Raw genomic sequence first — 20,915 nt, 5'->3', positions numbered from 1 at the left:
ATATGAGTATATAATATTAGAAAAATTAAGTTATCTTAAGCTCAATGATACTTTTTTCCATTACAAGTTTCCATGTTCTTTGACATGGCTGAGATATGAAAAGAGCACAAATTCATAACATCTTTACACAACTTGGTCGATGAAAAAACAAGTGAAAATCATTTCTTGCTCCTTTTATCTTTCCTATCACGTAACAAAGAACCCAAACCAAAGAGATTTTCAGTTCTTTTAGATATGTAAGGAGGTGGTACAATATTCAATACAGGACTTATCCTAACACCATTCAAAGATCCTCCATAATTCTTCTTCAGTGGAGGTTTCTGCTGCATTGCATAAGCATATGAAGAAGATGATGCTCTTGACATTGAATTAGACGCTTGTTTCAGTGAATTCTGCTTGTGAACATCCTTCAACGCTGCTCTCTTTGGATTTGAGACTGAACCTGTTGAATTGCTCCTTAACAAGAGCGGTAATGAGCACAACAAGCTTCTCTTACTGTCAGAATTGAGACTCGTGCTTCTTCTGAAGCCCCAGAAAGACTTGGATGCATGTTTTTGTGCTAAATCTGAGTTCATAATCATGACTTCTTTCATGCTTTCTTTCTTTGATGAGTTATCACAAGGAAGAGGGGGGAGTGGAGCTCTAGACCGAGGTTCACACCTATGGATTTCTTTTGCAGCATCAATTCTCTCTTTAACTTGAACTGGAAGAAGTACCCCATTGGAGAAAAGCTCGTCTGCTGGACAAGTTTCCTGCTCAAAGCTGCTGCCGATGCGGAACTCAAAATCAAAATCTGGGTCCAAAAGTGATGAGTCTCTTCGATTCAGGTTGTGTTCAATTGGCACAACTTCTGATTGTCCAACATCATGGGAGAAAGATAATCTAGGAGGACTCGTTTCTGAGCACATATCTATCCCAGTCTCCGACGATCCCCACCGAGGAAAGACAATGAGAAAAGGTTGAAATTTAAACTAGGAGAAGACGATTATCATCAAAAAGACTTTCTGGAACTTGAATAATTCAACATCATGAGGACATGAAGATTAAAGAAATTGAAGAGCAGGTGTAAAAGTAAGGAAAGCGGGTACAGAGAAATATGTGAACTTCAAGGGCAAACGGGGACAAAGAAGCAGCAGTTTTTCAAGTTTCAAGGATGATTGATGGGATTCTATGAAAGATATAAGATCAGAGGGAATGTTCTTCATCTATGGCAATGGAGCAGAGGTTAGTAGTCTGCTGTCAATGCTACAGGAAACAAACAAAACAAAAGAGAGGAAATATAAGAAAGATATGAAACTGGAAATGAAGACAGAAATATAAAACGATTTGAGAAAAAATCTATGGCAGAAGCTATTATGGGAGAAAGATAGGTGGTTAGAGATTTGTGGGGAACTTGATTTAGAATTGTAGCAAGAAAGATGGGAAATGATGCCAAAGGGCAAAGAGTCGATAATATGAAGAGAGAGAGAGAGAGGAAAACGTGAAAAACCTTCAAAGGGTTACCTTATTTCAAAAGGCAAAGAAAAATTGCACAAAAGGGAAAAAGAAAAAGTCACAAGAAAATGATAAACAGCAGATGAGAAAATGACAATATGTGTGTAGTATGGTGATGGAGGAAGGAATGTGATCTAAGAGGGGCTTTATAATATGAGTAATGCTACATATAGTTGAGAAGTGCGTTAGTATTATGCAATCGTTTTGAAAAAGAGTAGAATCTATTATTAAAAAATTAATTTCTTTTTATGTAGATATTGTGTTTATTCACTTTTTTCAAAATGATTACATGACGCTTACACATTCACGACTATAACTATTATTTCTCTTATAATATAGGAGGAAAGAAAAATATTAACATATAGTGTAGAGGTAACTCAAATCATGGAGTATAATGCCCCTCTCTTGCAATCATATACAGTCGTGGAGTATGTAATCACCGTGCATTTATTTTGAAAAGAGTGAGATTTATTATTAAAAAATTAATTTTTTATATAGATTTTATATTTATTTATTTTTTTAAAAGTAATTATGCGATGCTTGTATACTCACGATTTCAACTATCATTTATATTTAAAATATGCCACAATAAGTGTAATTGATGACGACGAAAATCTAGAAAACATGGAGCATCAGTAGAGGAACAAAATCCTCTGGTGCCTGCTATTTAATACAACAAAATCAACAGATTTTTAACTCTTCTACACCCTAATTTCCTCTCACTCACAACATTGTATAGATATTTTTTCAAGTGGGTGGGAGTTCTTTATTTTTTAACAATACGTGATCAAGACCTTTTACCTGTCCATCTCTCGTGGACTTGTCAAATTATGCTAAATCAAGATGCTCTTGTGACATCTCCTTAGCTTTTTATATGTTAAAACATTGTAATAAGAGTTACGATGCTCTTTATTTTATATATTATTATTTTTAGTCATACGGTTGATATGAGATATTTTAAGTGGATTTATATGTTAGCTACTTGCATGGGTTGTCACTTTAAAATAGGTCATATCAATAAATATGACTGGAGATGATAAAATCTAAAATAAAGAGTGATGTCGTTCATATTGATATTATATATATATATATATATATGTATATGTATATATGTATGAGCCATCCTATTCTAGCTGAGGTTGTTTCTCTCTCTCAACAAGCTCTACAAGTGCCACAATTATAAAGTAAGAAGAAGTAAAATGGGACTGCTTGCTTGGTCAATGCTTTTCAGTGCTTTGGAACCCAAACTGTGCAAAGAAGACCGTAGGAAATGGAGTTGGTAAGCAACGGCAGTATTGACCAGTATGTGGAAACTTTGAGCCAGTTCTAATAATGGTTTAATGACAAATATATGTGATTTTCATTTTCATTTTTTGTCCATTTTCTTGTTTGACCCTTATTATTAATGGCACCCATTTCAAGTTTTGTTTAGACACCTCATTTCAATACTTCCAAGGCCTAATGAGTCAAGCCTTGTGTCATCCTACCTCATATTAATTTAATAGAGTTATGAGTGTTGGTTCAAGTTTGGTTAGATTTTAAAAGCAAAAGGATATATATATTCAAAGAGTACTGCTAGGGTGCTACTCAGTAATGATAGTTGGGCGTGCTCCTAGCAAAATTTATTTATTTTTGTTATTATTTTTTCATATTTTTTCAACATCTTTAAATATTTTTAAATAATAAAAAAATATCAATACACTAATAATCAATTTCTTAATCAGTAAGTAAAAAAAATAAAAAATATATATATAATTAGTCAAAATGAAGAGGCATACTAGCATTATTCATATTTAAATTATGTGAGGTTATATATTTGCACTCTGTAAAAGGTGATACCCAGAAATCGAGTTGACACTTTGTACCAAAAAATATATCTATATTTTTAGCATTTGTGTGCTTTTTTTAATATTATCGTTATATATATATATATATATATATATATATATTTGTTAAAAAAAAAATTAACACTATTGGTACAAACTATCGGTGGCTTTTCTCGGTGTGAGTAGCCCTACATTAATTACACTATTGTTGAAAACCGATCCTTTGCATCTTCTTTAAAGATTCACCTATTTTTATCTGTCTTAGTGCTTAGAATGAGATAAAAGGTTAGAATGAGATAAAGGTGCAAAGTGTAAGCTTTGTGTAATTTAAGAGTGAAATATATTAATTTTTTATAGTTTGAGTACACAGCACAAAACTTGTAATAATTTGACCGTGAAAATAAAAGTGCAATAATCCTCCAAAGTAAGTAAAGAGGTGGCTAAAAAAATCCCCGAATAGCTTTTCTCTCTCTCAAGCCTTTTCTCTCTATCTAGTCGGCATCCTTTCCTTGTCTCCGCCTAGAGGAGGGTTAGAGTTTCGACTCCTTCCTCCCTTCGTCATAACACTAAGAAGTGTCGATTTATTGTTTATGGAACTCTTACAACCACCATGCGCCACGCCAGCAGACTCTCCAGCCGCCGATCTATCAAACGGTAGAAGAAAATTTCATAAAAGAGTAGTTGTGAGCCTTAGACTGCGGGTGAGTTTTCGCGCATTACCGCGCCAAGGAGCGTATTGGTAGGACCCCATGAAGAGAGGGGCTAGCCTAGCCCACTCATGGATTAACTTGGCCCATGCCAATTCTGTTATTACTTATTACTTATTTTAATTTAATTATTTATTTTCCAAGAGACCTATTGGAGGTTTCCAAGTTGTAATATTTATAAATAGAATCCTTAGTCTTTACATTTACATCTTTTGACAAATTTCCTAGAGAATGATTATTTTGTTTAGGAGATCAACAATTGGTGCTAGGCACTTTGGCTTTTTGGGTGCAATTCGTGAATCCCAAAGAGAGGATCACACCTTGCAATTCGTGAATAGGTGTGATTTATTTATCTTGATCTTACAACTTGGTGCAATTCATGAATCCAAGTTGTTGTTATCCTTTTTTTTATCAAGTTATCAATTCATGAGGTTTATTTCAACTATTGTGCAATTCGTGAATCATTAGTTAATTTGTTACATTTTGTTCATTCCAATTCTTAAGTATTTTACTTTGTTCTTGAGTGTTCATCATTTTGTTCTTGGTGTTCATTCTTCTATTATTCATTTGATCCTTCCATACCCTCATTCTCGACCACTAAAGTGTTTGCCACTTTCCAGAAATCCTTCCCTTCACAAAACCCTAGCCGCCCACCTCAAGCCCCTATAAGGTAATTCATTCTTTTTAAGAGTCTCGACTCCCTCATCTTTCAAATCACTTAATTTAAGGAATTGATAATCATATTCAATCTCTTAAATCATTCTTCCTAAAATCTCTCTAGTCAACTATTGACTTGCCATCCTAGTCCAAATTTGAATTCCCCTCTTTCCTCAAAGATTCCCTCTATCTTGCAAACCTTCCATAAAACCTTAACCAAATCATCACTTGCCATACACAGCATTACCATCTTTACCCTTCTTTCATCCCAAGTTGCCCTAGTCGAAACCCCCCAATTCTCCATAAGGAAACTCTTTCTTTTTAGGAGTCTTGACTTCTTCCAATTCAAATCCCTTAATTTAAGGAATAGATAATCCTTTTCAATTTCTTAAATCTTTCATCTTTTAAATCTCTCAACTCAACATTGATTTTCAAACTAGCCCCACCAAATCCTCAAGGATTCCTAGCACTTAGGAATCTTTCCAAAACCCTAGTCTCCATCCATTTTGGCGCCAACCCTAATTTCCTTTGGTTAATTTCGGCAACCCTAGTTGCCTCATACTCGAAACCCTAGCCTAACTATCTCTCATCAACCCTAACCCAATCAACTTGGCACCACACTCAAGGGACAAACCCTAGCCGTCCATAGTAAATTGCAAGTCCTAAACACTTAACCTACCCAATTCTACCATCATCTCTATCATTCCACCCCCCAAACACCTACCCTTTGTTGAAGGCCAAGCAAGTTGGCAAGATTACTTGGTTACCAACATCACCAAGGTAAGCTTGTGGACTTAATGTTTAGGGACAAGACTGGAATCCCTAACACGTATACCGGCATCACGCGTGGCACCACTGAGATTAGTGGCCTTCGATCTCTCAAGTCCAACCACCACTTTTTTTTCCTGGAGTGGCACATGATCCACATGCACCACCATAGATAGTGATGGTATTTTTCCAATATATCGGTGCATCTTCCAGTTACTACATTTCTATATTCTTGCTTTCCTTAACCGATGATCAAGATAAAGTGGTCGTGGAAGACTCCTACAACCAGTCCAGAAAAATAAGTTGCAGCACACACTCATTGCGACTTTTTGTCATAGTTTGTTTATTAGACTATTCAAAAACCACTTCAAGTGGCTTTTCCGTAGTGGGAAATGGGTGGGAGCTAATTTTTTGCTCCAAATCCCTATTTATTTTTATTTTTATTGGTGTTATGTTTATTTGCTTTTGGATGATTGTCGGGGACCACCCTATGAATCTTGTATCATGTAACAATTAGTTTATTAATGAACCTACTTGCTTAGAAAAAATAAAGAAAAAAAGAAAAGTAATGAGGTGGCTAAGTTTAATACAGACTCGTCATGGTATCAACAAATATACTTTTGGCAGAATGGAATTTTCAGTATATAAATTTACCATTATATATAAAAACAAAATAGAAAGTTAAAGATATAGACATATTAGAAATACAAAAAAGGAAAATTGAAATTCAAAAAGATGGATAAAACGACATATTTGCCCTACACTTGAGGATCATATTTTGAAGTCAAATGTACAAAGCTACAAGTCAAGGAAAAAGAGAAGCTAATAAATTAATATTGCAGTTAGAGATGAAAGGACCCTCCAACCACAATTTTTAAGGTGCTATCCAAATTTCTCATAATTGTTCTAAAGCCTACAAAACATGAATTAATCCTCCAATGGCTACTTGTTAACAATATTGGTTGGATCATGAAATAATGATTTTGCTTAATCATAATTAATTTCTACTTTCTTTTTATTATTTTTTTGCTGAATAATTAATTTATGCTTTTCTTGCTGTGATGGAAGTGGCACCTGTAGGTGTCATGACTCATGAATATGTGATTACACGAAACAATAATTTATGAGAAATGCTACTTATGTAGAATTTTCCATAATTTATTTTGTGAGTGGTTGTAGATTTGATTGGATGGGCAGTTGGAGTCCCTTTTTTTAAAAAAAAAAAATCGTTTTGGGGTATTATTATTAACCCTAATCGATTTGTTGAACAAGCCTATTTCCATTTTAATTCAATGGCAAACAATATGATATTGTGCTGATCTTATGTTTGCATTGATGATCTTCATCTCTCTCTCTCTCTCTCTACCACCATTATCATCATTCCACCTTCACCTTAACCCGACCGCCATCAGCATAGCACGTGAGACTCACGCGCTTCGACATAATAGCATGACTCTCATATGTCACATCTCCTAGCAATGTAATAGATTCATACACGCTTAAACCCCCTTATCAGGTCGTTCAACCTCTTGAACGATTGATTAATAAGAACTTCACAAAACGATCTTGACCTCATTACAATCCTACCATTTTTATGGCCGATCGACAACACTTTCCCGTTAGGCCAATTGTTTGAAATTCATAGTTGGGGTAGGAGGACATTTGCAAATGGGGCTGATAATTTTTTGAGGAAAAATATAATCTTTTACCCAATATTTTCGGATTATGTCACTAAAACAAATGTGGTCCTTAAAGAAAAGTTAATGATTTGAAAGAAGTTATAAGGATGTCATCTGAATGCTACATACCAAAACAGAAATACCAGAGAATTTCCAAATTATGTTGTTCTGAGTGAGTTCTACCACAGAGCGAGGAGCAGTGAAATGATGAGAAAACCAAATGGTATAGGAGGTAGGGCCTCTTCAAGGTGATGGATAAAACCCATTACACTTTGGAAAAAGTTTTTTAACTTCTACTCTAAACAAACATGCAATGATATCCATTTCTTAGTTGCAACTATGTCGTGTGAGCTATCTGTCCACGTGAAATGAGCATGGAAAGATTAACCCTCTGATGTAAGAAAGAAAAGATCTTGCTTTTTCACGGGTCCCCTACTTTAACCATTATCATCAAGGCCCCATTTCCCTCTCATCTTCTAGTAACACTCTGCAAACTGACAGTACAATCAAAGTATGGCAGAGAAATCTTTGTACATTTCTCTTCTCACCATCACAGCTCTGAATAATCATCCTTCTTTAATCAATGGTGTAGCATTGACGATGGTTATGATAGTGGACGTCGCTTATGAAAGATGCATGCACAATAAAAGATTTCCATTACCATGTTATGTGGAATGATTCCATCGTATGCATTGTGGTGCCCATTCTGAGATGCTTTTTCTTTCACTGTTGAAAAGTGAACTGCAATTGGCAGGAGAAAGGGACAAGACGAGACGAGTTCATTCCTCGACTTTCAGAATCTCACAGACCCTGTATCTTTTCAGAGATAGCCACCACCTTAAATTTTGATCCATAATGTATTTTTGCCCGTTGATAAGGGTGTTAAAAATTGTGAGGCATCTAAAATCTTCTGAACAAGATGCTTGCTTATCATTTGTTTGCTACTTTTCTATCTCCCCTGTTTTTTGTTTTTTTATAATTATTTCCCGTTTTTGTATTAGTAGCATGTACCGTTATGTTTGGTTTGCTTAATGAGAATTCATCCCCAAAATATCAAGACAAAAAGAACAGAAAAAGAAATGAATGAACAACCTCCTTCAATGCATCAAACTCCTCTGCTTGAAGTGTTCAGGCAATGAAATGTACAAGGTGTTTATGTTAAATCAACGATGCTGCTTCTGTTTAAACAACTAGACAGAAAATTTTAAGATCGAAGTATATTTATATGTCGATCCACAGATTTTCCGGTTCATTCCAAATGGAAGCAGGCCAATTCAATTCCAGTGTTGGCCAATTGATCAGGGCATACATATACTCGGTTATATTGTCAGCTGGCATGATTCCCCTATATTTTATACAAACATCAATATATTGACACCAATATTCTTGCATTCAAAACGCTTCCTAACAACGAATTTAATATCATTGTATATGCAGATATGAACAATTGCATCATAAATGTTACCCATCTGAATGTTGTGATAGTGGTCACCGCAGATCAATGACATCAAATTTTAGTATGGGATTCATGTAAACATCTGTGCAAGACTTGTATATGGGCCCACCATCAGGAGGTGGCTCGTGTGGATGAAAGCCACGCTGCTGACATTGTCTAATGACAGACATCCCGCCGGGGGTTGTCAACCGGAAAATGCCATGCTTTCTGTAGAGATTAATAAATAGGTAAGAGATTATCTATCGTAAATAAAGTGTTTGTAAAGGAAAGAGGAAATAATTTATTTAGCAAAGATAATTGGTCCAATATATATTATCTAGCAAGATCACAATTCTATCAGATTTTGATCTTACCTTGAATCATCTTTAGGTGCCATGACGATTGCAACAGATTCAGGCAACATAATCTAAAGACAGATTAAGAATTCGTGTGAGCAACAAATAAATAATAAAAGCAAACTCGTACATTTAGCCTTCTGTATGTTGAAAATAAAATTGTTCCGTCACATCAGACCAAAAAATGCTCCCAATGTACAAATGAAGAATCCTTCACGTTGGACATGGCAAATTAACCCTTTTTACTTTCACAAGTACATACACAACTCCTGTCTTCGCATGAAATTAAACGCATGATGTCACCCTCTACCTATTTTCCCCCGGTAAAACGCCACTTTTTTCCACAGGCCATTGGCACAGAACACTACCATAACTTTTTCTGTGTCTGATGGGTGAAGCCATTAGTTAAAGGAATTCGTCCATTGAAAATGCTTTTTCTTATTTACGCCATTGCTTTTTTTCCCTTATTTCAATTCATGGTGTCAATGCCAACAAGAACAAATAGGCACTGAAACAATAACACACCTTATTTCTCCGAGCGTCAAGCTGTGTAAAAGAGTTCATCTCTACCTAGACCATGCATAATTTAGGATACCCAGTCCTATCTATGAAGTCAGACAACGAACATATACAATTTTTTTTTATGATGAGGAATTCCGGAGTGTGCGCAAAGCAGAATGTCTTTTTAACCCCAGAACCATGTAACGTGTCCACATCACACAGATCAAGTAAATCACCAGCTTTTCACCAATGGGATGTGGTCACGTGGCCCCTAGGAATTTTTTGTTCCCAAGGGTTCGAACCTTGGACCTAGAGGGAGCATACCACCAAGACCAAGGCTCTTACCACTTGAACCAACTTCTTGGGAACCAACATGTACAGTTAAAGCACTTCAATCAAATACAAAAGAAAAAAGATGGGTTTCAGTTGTGAATAACTACCATTACGCACTGGTGGTAACATGAAGATGCCCACAACTGTTATGGGTAACTGAGCACATAAGTTTTAACTATCAATTGACCTCAACGTGCAACAATCATAACAATTATAACAACAGGAAGAGGCACACACCTGATATGAGTAATGGGTGTGAACATCAATTGATGACATGAAACAAGACTGAGAAGGATGTGTCTGAAAATTGCACCGAGATTAATAATTAATCGGTCAGCATAAAGTCACGTTATGTCTCGGCATATTATGGCATGCCATATACAGAACAGGAACTGGTACACGCAACCAGTCATCACAGTTTTTTATGTTACAAATAAACTACATGCCTTTTCTTGAGTAAAAACCAGAACTTTATGTGAGGCAGTTTACAGCTTTATCAAGGAAATCTTTAGTATCTCCAACTCGAAAACAACAAAACCTAAGCATGAAATACGTCTCAACAATTCATAAGCTGTGAATTCTTCCGTATATTATGCGCATTTAAATCCTGAATGCATTGATACTTTCCTGTCTTAGCAATAATAACTTTCTAAACCATCGGTGCTACTGAGAGCATTTAAACCCTAGGACTAATTATCAATAAAGCTTGTTCACCTATAAAAAAAAGGGAATCTTACATTTTTTTAATTTAGCCTTTTCTGGAAACTGATTTGACTGATCTAATGAGGACTCTTTAACAGACAATGCTATTAGATAGCTGGGTACTGATGTATATAGCAGGACACTTGAAAAAAAAAAAAAAAATCAACTCGTAGAATTTTGAAAGAAAATTATTCCATTTCAATTCTGCTAAGTTTCTATAATTCACAAACCAGTAAAAGGTAAAGCATAAGCTTAGGATCAATCGTTACATTACAATATACTCACATGAATCCACCCAAGTGGGAAGAGAGATTGCTTGTCCTGCACTTCAAATATTTCCTCCTCATTTGTTGCCTGACACTGATCAAAAAGTACAAATTCAATATAACATACGTAGATATCTAATAAATGGAAGTCTCACCAAATAGTCCGGTAAAATGTGTAATGAAATTTCCATACAGAATCTGATGTTGATTCCTGCTTAGGAATAATGAGGGCCGTAATATAAAACTTTCTGTTTTTCTGCAGAAAAGCAATATTTGAAAACATCAGGACTACAAGTGATTAGATCAAAACCAGTGAGCATTATCAACACTTACAAGTGAACCTGCAAGGACACCACATGTTTCTAAGTTTCTATCTGTGTTTGACTTAGCAAGCTTCATAAAGGTCTCCATCATTGTGGTTGACTGCAAGGATAAACATTTGTTAGGACAAAATCATGCCTCGCTTTCATCATGATATTTGATACCGTTAAGTCATTCTTTAAAAGAAAAAAAATGAGAGAGAGTAAGGTTCAGGGCAGAGGGAGGAGAGATTAACGGAAGTAAGCTCACAATGTGCAATTGCAGTGGAGATTCAGCACCAACCAAATTATCTTGTGGAGAAGTCCCCATTCCATGTTCTACCTCACTAACTTCAGATGACACTGCAGGTATCAAATCTTGTAATTCTGCAAGTACATTTGAACAGTTATGCTGTGACACTGCAGGAACCAAATCTTGTACTTCAGCAAGTACAGGCGGAGGGGAAGGCTGTCTGATAATATCTGGCTGAGCAGGGGATTCTGTTGGTTCAAAGGAAATCAGTGAACCAGGTTCCGCAACATGATGCATCAGAGTATTATCAGCCTGGGTAAGAATCAACTCCGCACTTGATGTTTCATCTTCTGAATTTCCACCATCTGTTTTAACTGAAAGCCCATCATTTATGGTTTCCTGCAGGCTGTTTGCCAGATGACAACCAGATGAAATAAATTTTTTTTATGCTATCAACTGTTAAAAAAAACTGACATCACAGAGAGAAATGGCTATAAGATTTAATCTTTAAACAAATCAAAGTCTCTACCATCAAGCAACCTTTTCAGGAAGTGTCCCTTTATATATTGGACGATGCTACTATGCCGCCCAGCGTTTATTGCTAATATATTTAAACATTTTTAAAAAATGAAAAAAAATACCCATACACTTAAAATCACTTTCTTAATCACTAGGTAAAAAAACATTAAAAAAAAAAAAATTGTGACCAGCGGTCACTTTGAGGGGGCAAATGAAAGGGGCATAAAAGCATTTTCCTTATATATTTTCCACTGGGTGAGATTTGGTCTATTCAAGAGGTGCACAACCACCCCACTTCTAAAAATAAATAAAATGGAGGTGCAGAACCACCCTTCGCGAAAGCAACTTAACTAGAGGCCAACCTTGGAATTTCAACTGGAGTCAGGTCCACAGTGCTTGGATATCGGACCTACATCCAGAAGTAATATGTCAGCATGGTTCCTGCATTGAAGCGAAAGAAATCACCAGAGACAGTCATACCCCTTTATCACTTATAGGGGGATGCCAATGCCCAGAAAGCCCATTAGGACCCAATATAGAATGTCTGGAGAGAGTTTCCTCCTTCGGACGTGGAAAACCTAAAGACCTACAAGAAGCAAGCAAACAAACTAGTAATGAAGGAAACCGAAGGATTCATATGATTTAAAAACTCATTTCATCATTGTCACATGTACCATTAAACTACATATCCCAGAAGACAAAATCTAGAATAGAAACAATGACATAATGTTCGTTTAAAATATTTAAAAACAAATTTCCATGGAATTATCTTGCTTTAACGTAAATTAGCCACCAAATTCTTTGTTTATGTTCATTAACCCTGACCCCACCTGGAAGAGTTCTGTGTTGGCAGGTCAAATTGATATCAATAAATGTATTCCCTTGCTATTTAGCTTGCCCCAAGTTGATGATATGTACAGAATATATTAGAATGACCCATAGGGTGTCAAGACTAACAGAATATCAATTTGATTGAAGATTAACACTGAGTCAAGTTGAATGGAGTTGTATTTATAGTAAGCTTATATTATTTTGCCAACAAATGCAACTAACCGACTTGGCACATTGGGGAGCCACTCAAAATATCATCAGTTTGTGACTTATACCATTCAGAAAAAGAAGAATTCAAGACAACCAAAGATTTCATTAACACAAGCAAATCTAGTTTCTCCCTTTTTTTTTTCCTTAGAACTATAATCCTGCAAAATCCATACCAAGTATGTACGATAGGGATATTCCCATATATGGCACTCTTACAATCAACAGCAATAGCATTGTTGCATGAACTAAAACAAAAATATCATGTTTTCATAAGCTGCAATGTTCCGTATGGTAAAAAAGGAAATGATAGAAACAAACAAAAAGATTTCCAGGATTCTAAGTAAAGAGGAATCTACAAAAGATTAAAAACATGACTTGGACCCAGACATGCAAGCCTAGGATCAGTTTAACTACAAGTAACCATGTCTAGCAGTAAATTATTCTAGAAACATCAGTATACAAAACAACTCAATTCAACTACACCTTAATCGCAACTAATAGTAGTTATGTGCTGCACATTGTTAGCAGGGAAAGCAACTACACTCCAATCACTTTGAGGAGAACCCTTTTTGTATATAAAATAGCTTACATTTTGCTGAATCGCTCTTCCACTGGCCTGGCATATGAATATTGTTGAGCCCTTGAACCTTGATACAATAATTGATGTGTAGCTGGTCTCGCTGCCTGTTACACAGAAAGCATATTAAAGCAGAACTTTTATTAGATAAAACTAGCAACATAGGAAAAAAAATAAAAATAGTACTAAGAGATAGAGATCATTGCAAGGGCTACTGATTGTGTACCAAATTATTATTCAGCATCAAGGTTTCACTCTAAGATGACTATAATGAAGCATAATTCATAAATAGAAAGAACAGAGTAATTTCTAATAACATGATGAAGCAGGAACTGCACCTTTATTAAGCCATAATTAGTTGAGGTCTGATTTTTAACTGGAGACCACTCCAATGAATTATTTTGATGAAACTGGCCCCGCCCATTTACTTGATATGTGTCTTTTCTGTTCAATTCATTGATCTTCAGTTGCACTGCAGGCTTCAGCTCCTCCAGCTCAGCCAATGCATTCAAGAATCTCTACAAAAAATAATCAAATCAAATTGTGCAACAAAATTCTTAATAAAAAAACTCTCATTTAGTAAGAGAACAGAGAATACTACCTTTTTCAAATAAGCTTTTTGGCTTTGAAGAGAGGATTTGTAATCTCGATGGTATGGTATCGTCTCAGAGACCAAACTGCAGAAGAAGAACAAAAATAGTTACTGGCATCTTTTCCAAGGATACCAAAGGGGATGTTTAGCATTTCATAGAACCAAGACAGCTTTGAATGGACCAAATGTAGTCCTAAAACTAGTTGATTCTTTCAGGTGTGCATTCCCACAATAAGCAAATTTTCAATTTGATTTTTTTCACATGCCTATTCCCACCAAAAAATAGCTTTAAATTAGGCACTGCCACATGCATATTCCGTGTAAAAGGTAGTTTTAAAAAATGTTTCTTTTACCTTTCAAAACTTTTGAAAAGCACCCCCACTAAGAAACTTGTCATAGAACAATGAAGAAATTTGAGAACTAGTTGGTCAAGATGGGTCTAACAATGATTCAGAAGGGAAATATCACAAGCTGGTTTCAGAATTAAATTAGGCTTACACATTGGATGTGGAAAGAAAGCATATTAATTCCCTATATGTTAACATATGCATGAGTGCATGAGTGGTTGTGAAAATCAACTGATGTCATCAATATGTTCTGTCCATTCTGAACTTTTATTTTTTCTCTATACTAAAAATACTGGAATCAATTGTTACATTTGCACTAAATATACGTGCTAAAAGCAAATTACAATATATAGCGTAAATAAACTGAACATTAACTGAAACAAGTTTAAACTGAATTTGGATGAGTTGCATGTAGACTGCCACTGAGTCTAGACAAACTAGATATAAAATAAAATCAGTTAAAATTTATCTGATTTAATTTCAGCTTCAAGGCTTGTCGAGTGTTCTTTGTTTCCTACCTTGAAAATCTTAGAAGCATAACGTATAGGTCTATGATATTCCTCTCTCTTCGAAAGATGTCAGCCTGCAATGTAAAGAGTAAATTGATCAAGAGGCTAAACTGATTAAGAAGCAACATAGCATCAGTAAAGCAATATATTCAATGTAAGCTATCCACAAGTGGAAGCACGTGTTTGGAAAAAGGAATTATTCCCAAGGTTTATGATAGTAACAAATTTCCTTTCATAAGTCAATATGCCTTTTCCGTAAATCATTATGCATAGCACCTTCAAAAGCAGGAACAAAGTAAGAGCAATGTCAATGTAAACCAAATGAATGAATGAAAACATTGAGATGCCCTGCAGTGACAATAATCCAACAGTGCCATCCTGCAAGAGCCCAAATGTGAGCCATGACACAAGGAGTGTTCCGTTCAATCAAAGATCTTTCCTTTTAGGTTCCTTATTTTGTTAGGTTTGTTCAAGGTATTGTCACAGAAGAGGCATTAGTGTGAAGAAACAAAGAACAGACCCCATCCTTTTTTAATGTTTGGAGCAAAGTTGTAACACCCAAGTCCCACATTGTAAATACCAATAAAAAAACACCCAAGTCCCAGAATATGAATAACAGAGTGGGTAGGTTAAAAAAGTAATCATGAGTGCTAATTTCCACATTGGCTACTTATTGCGTGAATTTGAAATTAAGATTTATGAATGATTCTAAAGAAGCTTCAGATTGACTATTCTTTTGGGGATAATAACACAGATGTGGCTAGCGCTTTCCCTGGGTCGTTAGAAAAGAGAGAGGAAATTTTTCTCTTCTTCTTCTTTTTTTTTTTTTTTTCCTATATTACATAGTGATGTGTCACCCTAAAAATCATGAGTATATGTGGCCTAAATTGAGTATGGGAAAGGGTTAGATTGAGTATTAGTCCACTCTCATGATCAATAAAATTTTGTTTATCGATAAAAAAAAAGATTATTAGTCCATAATCTACAACACATGGTAAGACCCATTTATGAGTGTCTAATTCAGTTTGAAAATCTTCTGAGAAAGCTAAACCAAGGGACACTGGGGCCATGGGTCATGAAACAGGTTGACCCCCATTTCTAAACAGGCATTATATCCACGAAAAAAATCTCATTACTCCAGAAAACAACTACACTTCATGCCAAAAGCTTCTAAATAAATTTCTCATAGTGATTTATAATACAAGTGTTCTTGTTGAAGACGCCAATACGTACATGTAGTGTAAATGAATCAGACACAAGCAGAAAACAAAATTAAATTACCATTAACCACAAGTAGGTTTCTAAATTTACAACCTAAACAAAAGAAAGTCCCCACTGAAGAGCCAAGAAAGTGGATGCATCAGGATGCTTTGGGCTGGCTTCAGGTTTTGATCAAGCTAACTTGGAAAACATAGCAGAAAAATTGTTAACCAAGGCATCTAACACAGTGGTGGAGGCATATATGGAAGATGGCAACAGTGTAGGGATCAATCTGAGTGCCTAAAGGGTAACAAATCAAAATATTTCAATTAAAATAAACACACCCATATAAAGGAGCAAAGATGGTGAAAATACTTAAAAACAAAGTTCAAGTATTTCCCTCGCTTGCAACATGTTATTCCACACCTGTATTACTTCAATAAGTCTTTTTTTTATAAGTAACAAATCCTTATTGATATGCACCAAACGCACAACTCAAGTACCCAAGGTGCATACAAGATCTTCCTTCAATAAATCCTTTTTTTTAATAAGTAAGAAGAAAATCTTCCTTCAATAAATCTTAAAGAGCAAGCTAGACTCTCCAAAGTCCAAATGCCACTTTTCACTGCCATTTCAGATACTTGATTGGCCAAACTCCTTTTTAAGTAAAGTGATCAAATTATACTAAACAACACTAGAGCACAACCTGAATACACAGGGAATATATAGGAGAACTAGGGAATGGGAATAAGGATTTGTAAATCTACAGAAGATTAAAACTAGAATTATTGCAAGCGATTAACCACTCTTACAAAGGAATTGAGGTTTCTAACTATGATAGCATTCTCTCGCAGCCTTCAAAATTGTGGGCGCCTGTTCGGTCCAAATACTCCACAGTAGGCACAAAAGGAGCATGTCTACAGACATTCGTAAACTATTATTATTATTATTATTATTATTATTATTATTATTATTATTTGATAAGTAATAAACTTTATTGAAACGAATGATACTAGGCGGAGCCCATGTACACAGGAAGTATACAAGATGAGGCATCTAATTATATTCTAGAAAGCTGAAAAGAAAACAAAAACTCATGATCACTCTCTCCCTTTAATACAATAGCAGAAAACCACTGAAAAAGAGAAGATACAAAGAAATTCAATATATCCCCCACTGCTCTTTCCCTGTTGTTAAAACATCTGTTATTCCTTTCTGTCCAAACACACCACAATAAGCACAATGGTGTCATCCTCCAAGCCACATCCAATTGAGAGCTATTATGATTTCTGTTCCAGCAGGCTAAAACCTCCACCACCCTCTTAGGCATAACCCAACTCAGCCCTACACTACCAAGAATACCAATCCATAACTCCCTAGCCACCTCACAAAGAAGAAAAAGATGATCAATTGATTCACCATCCTTTTTACACATGAAACATTCCATAATAATCATACCACACTTTCTCAGATTATCAATTGTCAAAATCTTCCCTAGTACAGCAGTCCAAGTGAAAAAGGCAACTCTAGACAGCACACAAACCTTCCAAATGCTCTTCCACGAAAAAAAAAAACATGCTGTTGAGCAGACAACACCTTATAAAATGACTTGACAGAAAATTTATTACTCCCTGAGTGTTTCCACAGCAACCGATCTCTCCCATTTTCATCTATCTTTACAGAATACAAAAAACCTGCAATCTCATCAAGTTCCCAATCCTGTGCATTTCTAGTGCAAATAACATTCCAATGTACAGCCCCATCAACACGACATAACACCTCTGAAATAGCAACCTGCTGATTACCAACCAAACTGAAAACTACAGGAAAAACAGCATTAAGAGGTATCTCACTACACCACTCATCAAACCAGAACTGGATTCTATCACCAACTCCAACTTCAAACTTGATATGTTTTTCAAAAATGTTCCACCCCTTTCTAATATATTTCCAAAGGCAAACACCATAAGACCTCCTACCCTCCTTAGAACACCATCTCCCCCACTCACACCCATGTTTCCGGTCTCTATCACCTCTCTCCATAAAGCATCTCCTTCCTTATGATACCTCCACAACCACTTCCCCAATAACATCTTATTAAAAAGATTCAAATCTCTCACCCCCCAAAGCCACCATTCACTTACGGACAAATCACCCTATTCCAAGTCACAAGATGAAACTTATTCTCCTTCCCTAAACCACACCATAAAAAAGCTTTAAATAATTTTTCAATCCGATTAGCCACTCCCACTGGAAATGGAAATAAAGAAAAATAATATGTGGGAAGATTGGAAAGGGTGCTTTTGATAAGAGTTAACCTCTCCCCTTTTGATAAGTAAAGCCGCTTCCAACCCGACACTCTTTTCTCAACTTTCTCAATTACCCCATCCCAAATCCTCCTAGCTTTAAAGGACACCCCCAAGGGAAGCCCAAGATATCTTAGCGGAAGAGAAGCAACTTTACAACCCAACAGATCCGCAAGAGAGTTGACATTCCTCACCTCACCCACCGGTACCAATTCCGACTTTCCCAAGTTCACCTTGAGGCCCGAAACAGTTTCAAAACACAACAGAACAGATCTTAAAGCTTGAATATGACACACATCAGCATCACAAAAAATAAGAGTATCATCCGCAAAAAGTAAGTGAGAAATAGAAATAACACCATTACTATTGTTTCCCACCGAAAAACCACCAAGAAAACCCCCCCTCACAGCAGCCTCCACCATTCTACTCAAAGCCTCCATAACAATAACAAAAAAAAAGGGGTGGATAATGGATCCCCTTGCCTCAAACCTTGCGAAGACTTAAAAAAACCACAAGAGATACCATTCACTAAAACAGAAAACCGGGCAGTTGTAACACAATGGGAGGCATATAATTATTTTAGCTCCCTATGTTCACAAATGGGAGGCATATAATTTTCAACAATGTGACCTCAAAAATTCCGGTGTCACCTAATGAAGAAATTCGGAGTGTCAAATACAACCATCCACTAAATCGGCATAGTCACTAACCTTCATAGAACATAAAGAAGGACTCAAAACAGTACTGTCCACAAAATTCCAAGATTGGATGCATTGGCACCCACATGCACCATAGCAAAGCATTGCAAATTTACCTCTCTTCTGGTATGTGCATTAGCATCACCAAAAATTCCATAAATCTTTATCTAACAGTTCTTCTGTAGCTCACTAAACTAAAAGCAACCAATACTATTTCAATCACAACTTTAAACAACCCTTCTCATACTACACGATCTTTCAGCTATCTTCACACTTCTAAAAAATTAAATCCAAGTTTAAAGAAAAGGAAAAAAGAACCATGGCATCAATATTGAAACCCCGTATGAATGACAAACCAAATTCAAAATTAAGAATAGTTATAATAGAAAAAACCAGAAGTGGAAATTTCACAATCACCCATAAATTGTAAGGAGGAAGCAGTGAACCTGTTTGAGAATATTATCAGCGATCCGGTAGTAGTACCGGAGAGAAATCCGATTATCGACATCAAGTTTCTGAGCGCTGGCGGCGACGTTAATTCCATCTGAAGATGACCTCATTTTCTTCTTCTCTTTCCTTTACTTTCTAACCAAACAACATTGTTAAGGGATCGGAAATTTTGGACTCCCTCTGAGTCTTAAATCTGAGTGCGAGGGTTTAGGGCCGTCAATTCCGGTTAGGACTCAGAGAACACAGAGAGAGAGAGAGAGAGAGAGAGAAGGGACTCGATCGGCGAAACAAGAAAAAGAGGGAGGTCATTTAGCTTTCTTGCAAGGGGTAAATGTGGCAAATAGGCAAAGTGGTCTGTTTGGCTACCAAGAAAATTATAAATCCATTATTTCCAGTGGGGTCACTGTTTGGTGACGTTTGGTCCCGTGCCACATCCTCTGCTTTGATTCATTAATAATTGTGTCTGTTTTCATGCATGTTTTAACAGGAAGAAGCCAATACCACATAATTATAGCAAATTACGTTACATGCATGGATTTTCTTAAGGATAGTTTCATTAAGAGCTTGTTTGGGATTGCAATGAGAGGTTTAAAAAGTGTAATAGAATGGTCTAAAGCGTTTTAAGTGAGAAAATTTATTTATTTGATAATTTTATATCAAAGTAATTCTAAACTAATAAAAAACAGAAAATCATGTTTAAACAAAAACAACAAAGTCAGAAGCATTTTAGAAATAATAATCTATATTTGACCATACTACCTACATTACAAAATGACTCTTATCATTTTAACATAATGATAAAATCACCCTCAAAAGCACTAAAAGTTGTATGCAAAAAAAGTTAATGATTCATAACTCTCGGCTTCGAAATAGTAGCACTAAAAGCCCATCTATATTTTTTATTTTTCTCGTATCATCTATTAAAGATTTTGCACATCAATATTTTTCATTCTTCTTGTATTATAATATTTGATTTATATTAAGGATATGCCATTTTATGTTATTTTTATTTCAAAAAGTATTTTTTTAAGGAAAAAATCTAATTACAAGTACAATTGCATATTAATATGTATAATAATCTAATATGATTGGTTAAAAAGTAGATTTTATTAAAAACGTTAATTTAAATTTTGAATATGAAGAAATCAATATTGGTACGCAGATTAATACGCGATTTTGTTTATACGTAGCAAAACTCTTTTTTAATTTGTTTATAAATAAATCTAATATATTTAAAAGTGCTTTAGACATACAGACTTCTAAAATAAAAAACTTTTTAATAGTAGATTTTATTAGGTTAAGCTTTAACCTTAAGTTAAAAGTAATATTTTTCACTATAATCCTAAATATGTACTAAGTAAAAAGGCGTGAACAAACTTCTTTAAGGATGTCTATAGCAA

At 35.4% G+C, this 20,915-nt stretch overlaps 2 protein-coding genes across 3 annotated transcripts; both read right to left on the bottom strand.

The window, feature by feature from the left end:
- Window positions 1-30: 30 nt before the first annotated feature.
- Window positions 31-1,594, bottom strand: LOC122295711. The gene has a single exon (XM_043104800.1). The coding sequence runs from the start codon at window positions 906-908 to the stop codon at window positions 159-161; it is 750 nt and encodes a 249-aa protein (XP_042960734.1). The 5' UTR covers window positions 909-1,594; the 3' UTR covers window positions 31-158.
- Window positions 1,595-8,328: 6,734 nt separating this feature from the next.
- LOC122296371 (AMSH-like ubiquitin thioesterase 1) lies at window positions 8,329-19,861 on the bottom strand. 2 transcript variants are annotated; one of them, XM_043105992.1, is made up of 15 exons: window positions 19,512-19,861; window positions 14,871-14,935; window positions 14,015-14,090; window positions 13,752-13,931; window positions 13,426-13,520; window positions 12,276-12,381; window positions 12,158-12,204; window positions 11,295-11,682; window positions 11,058-11,147; window positions 10,918-10,980; window positions 10,744-10,818; window positions 9,994-10,056; window positions 8,941-8,993; window positions 8,597-8,794; window positions 8,329-8,476 (listed from the first exon to the last, which is right to left on the bottom strand). In XM_043105992.1, the coding sequence occupies exons 1-14, from the start codon at window positions 19,623-19,625 to the stop codon at window positions 8,620-8,622; spliced, it is 1,590 nt and encodes a 529-aa protein (XP_042961926.1). In that variant the 5' UTR covers window positions 19,626-19,861; the 3' UTR covers window positions 8,329-8,476; window positions 8,597-8,619. The 2 variants fall into 2 exon arrangements, with proteins under 2 accessions (XP_042961926.1, XP_042961925.1); XM_043105991.1 differs by having other exon boundaries at window positions 8,329-8,794; window positions 19,512-19,860.
- Window positions 19,862-20,915: the final 1,054 nt, after the last annotated feature.

The sequence above is a fragment of the Carya illinoinensis genome, chromosome 15 (genome assembly GCF_018687715.1).
Source record: "Carya illinoinensis cultivar Pawnee chromosome 15, C.illinoinensisPawnee_v1, whole genome shotgun sequence".
Lineage (NCBI taxonomy): Eukaryota > Viridiplantae > Streptophyta > Magnoliopsida > Fagales > Juglandaceae > Carya > Carya illinoinensis.
The sequence above is the reverse complement of the archived record's forward strand: the minus strand, read 5'-3'. Positions and strand labels throughout refer to the sequence as shown.

Bases quoted from the DNA above. Each gene is read 5' to 3' on its own strand.
- LOC122295711 (XM_043104800.1), bottom strand. From the start codon at position 908: ATGTGCTCAGAAACGAGTCCTCCTAGATTATCTTTCTCCCATGATGTT.
- LOC122296371 (XM_043105992.1), bottom strand. From the start codon at position 19,625: ATGAGGTCATCTTCAGATGGAATTAACGTCGCCGCCAGCGCTCAGAAA. The intron at 11,683-12,157 runs GTTGGCCTCTAG...TCTGGCAAACAG, and splicing joins ACTCCAGTTGAAATTCCAAG to CCTGCAGGAAACCATAAATG. The intron at 8,994-9,993 runs GTGTGTGCCTCT...ATCTGTCTTTAG, and splicing joins ACACCCATTACTCATATCAG to ATTATGTTGCCTGAATCTGT.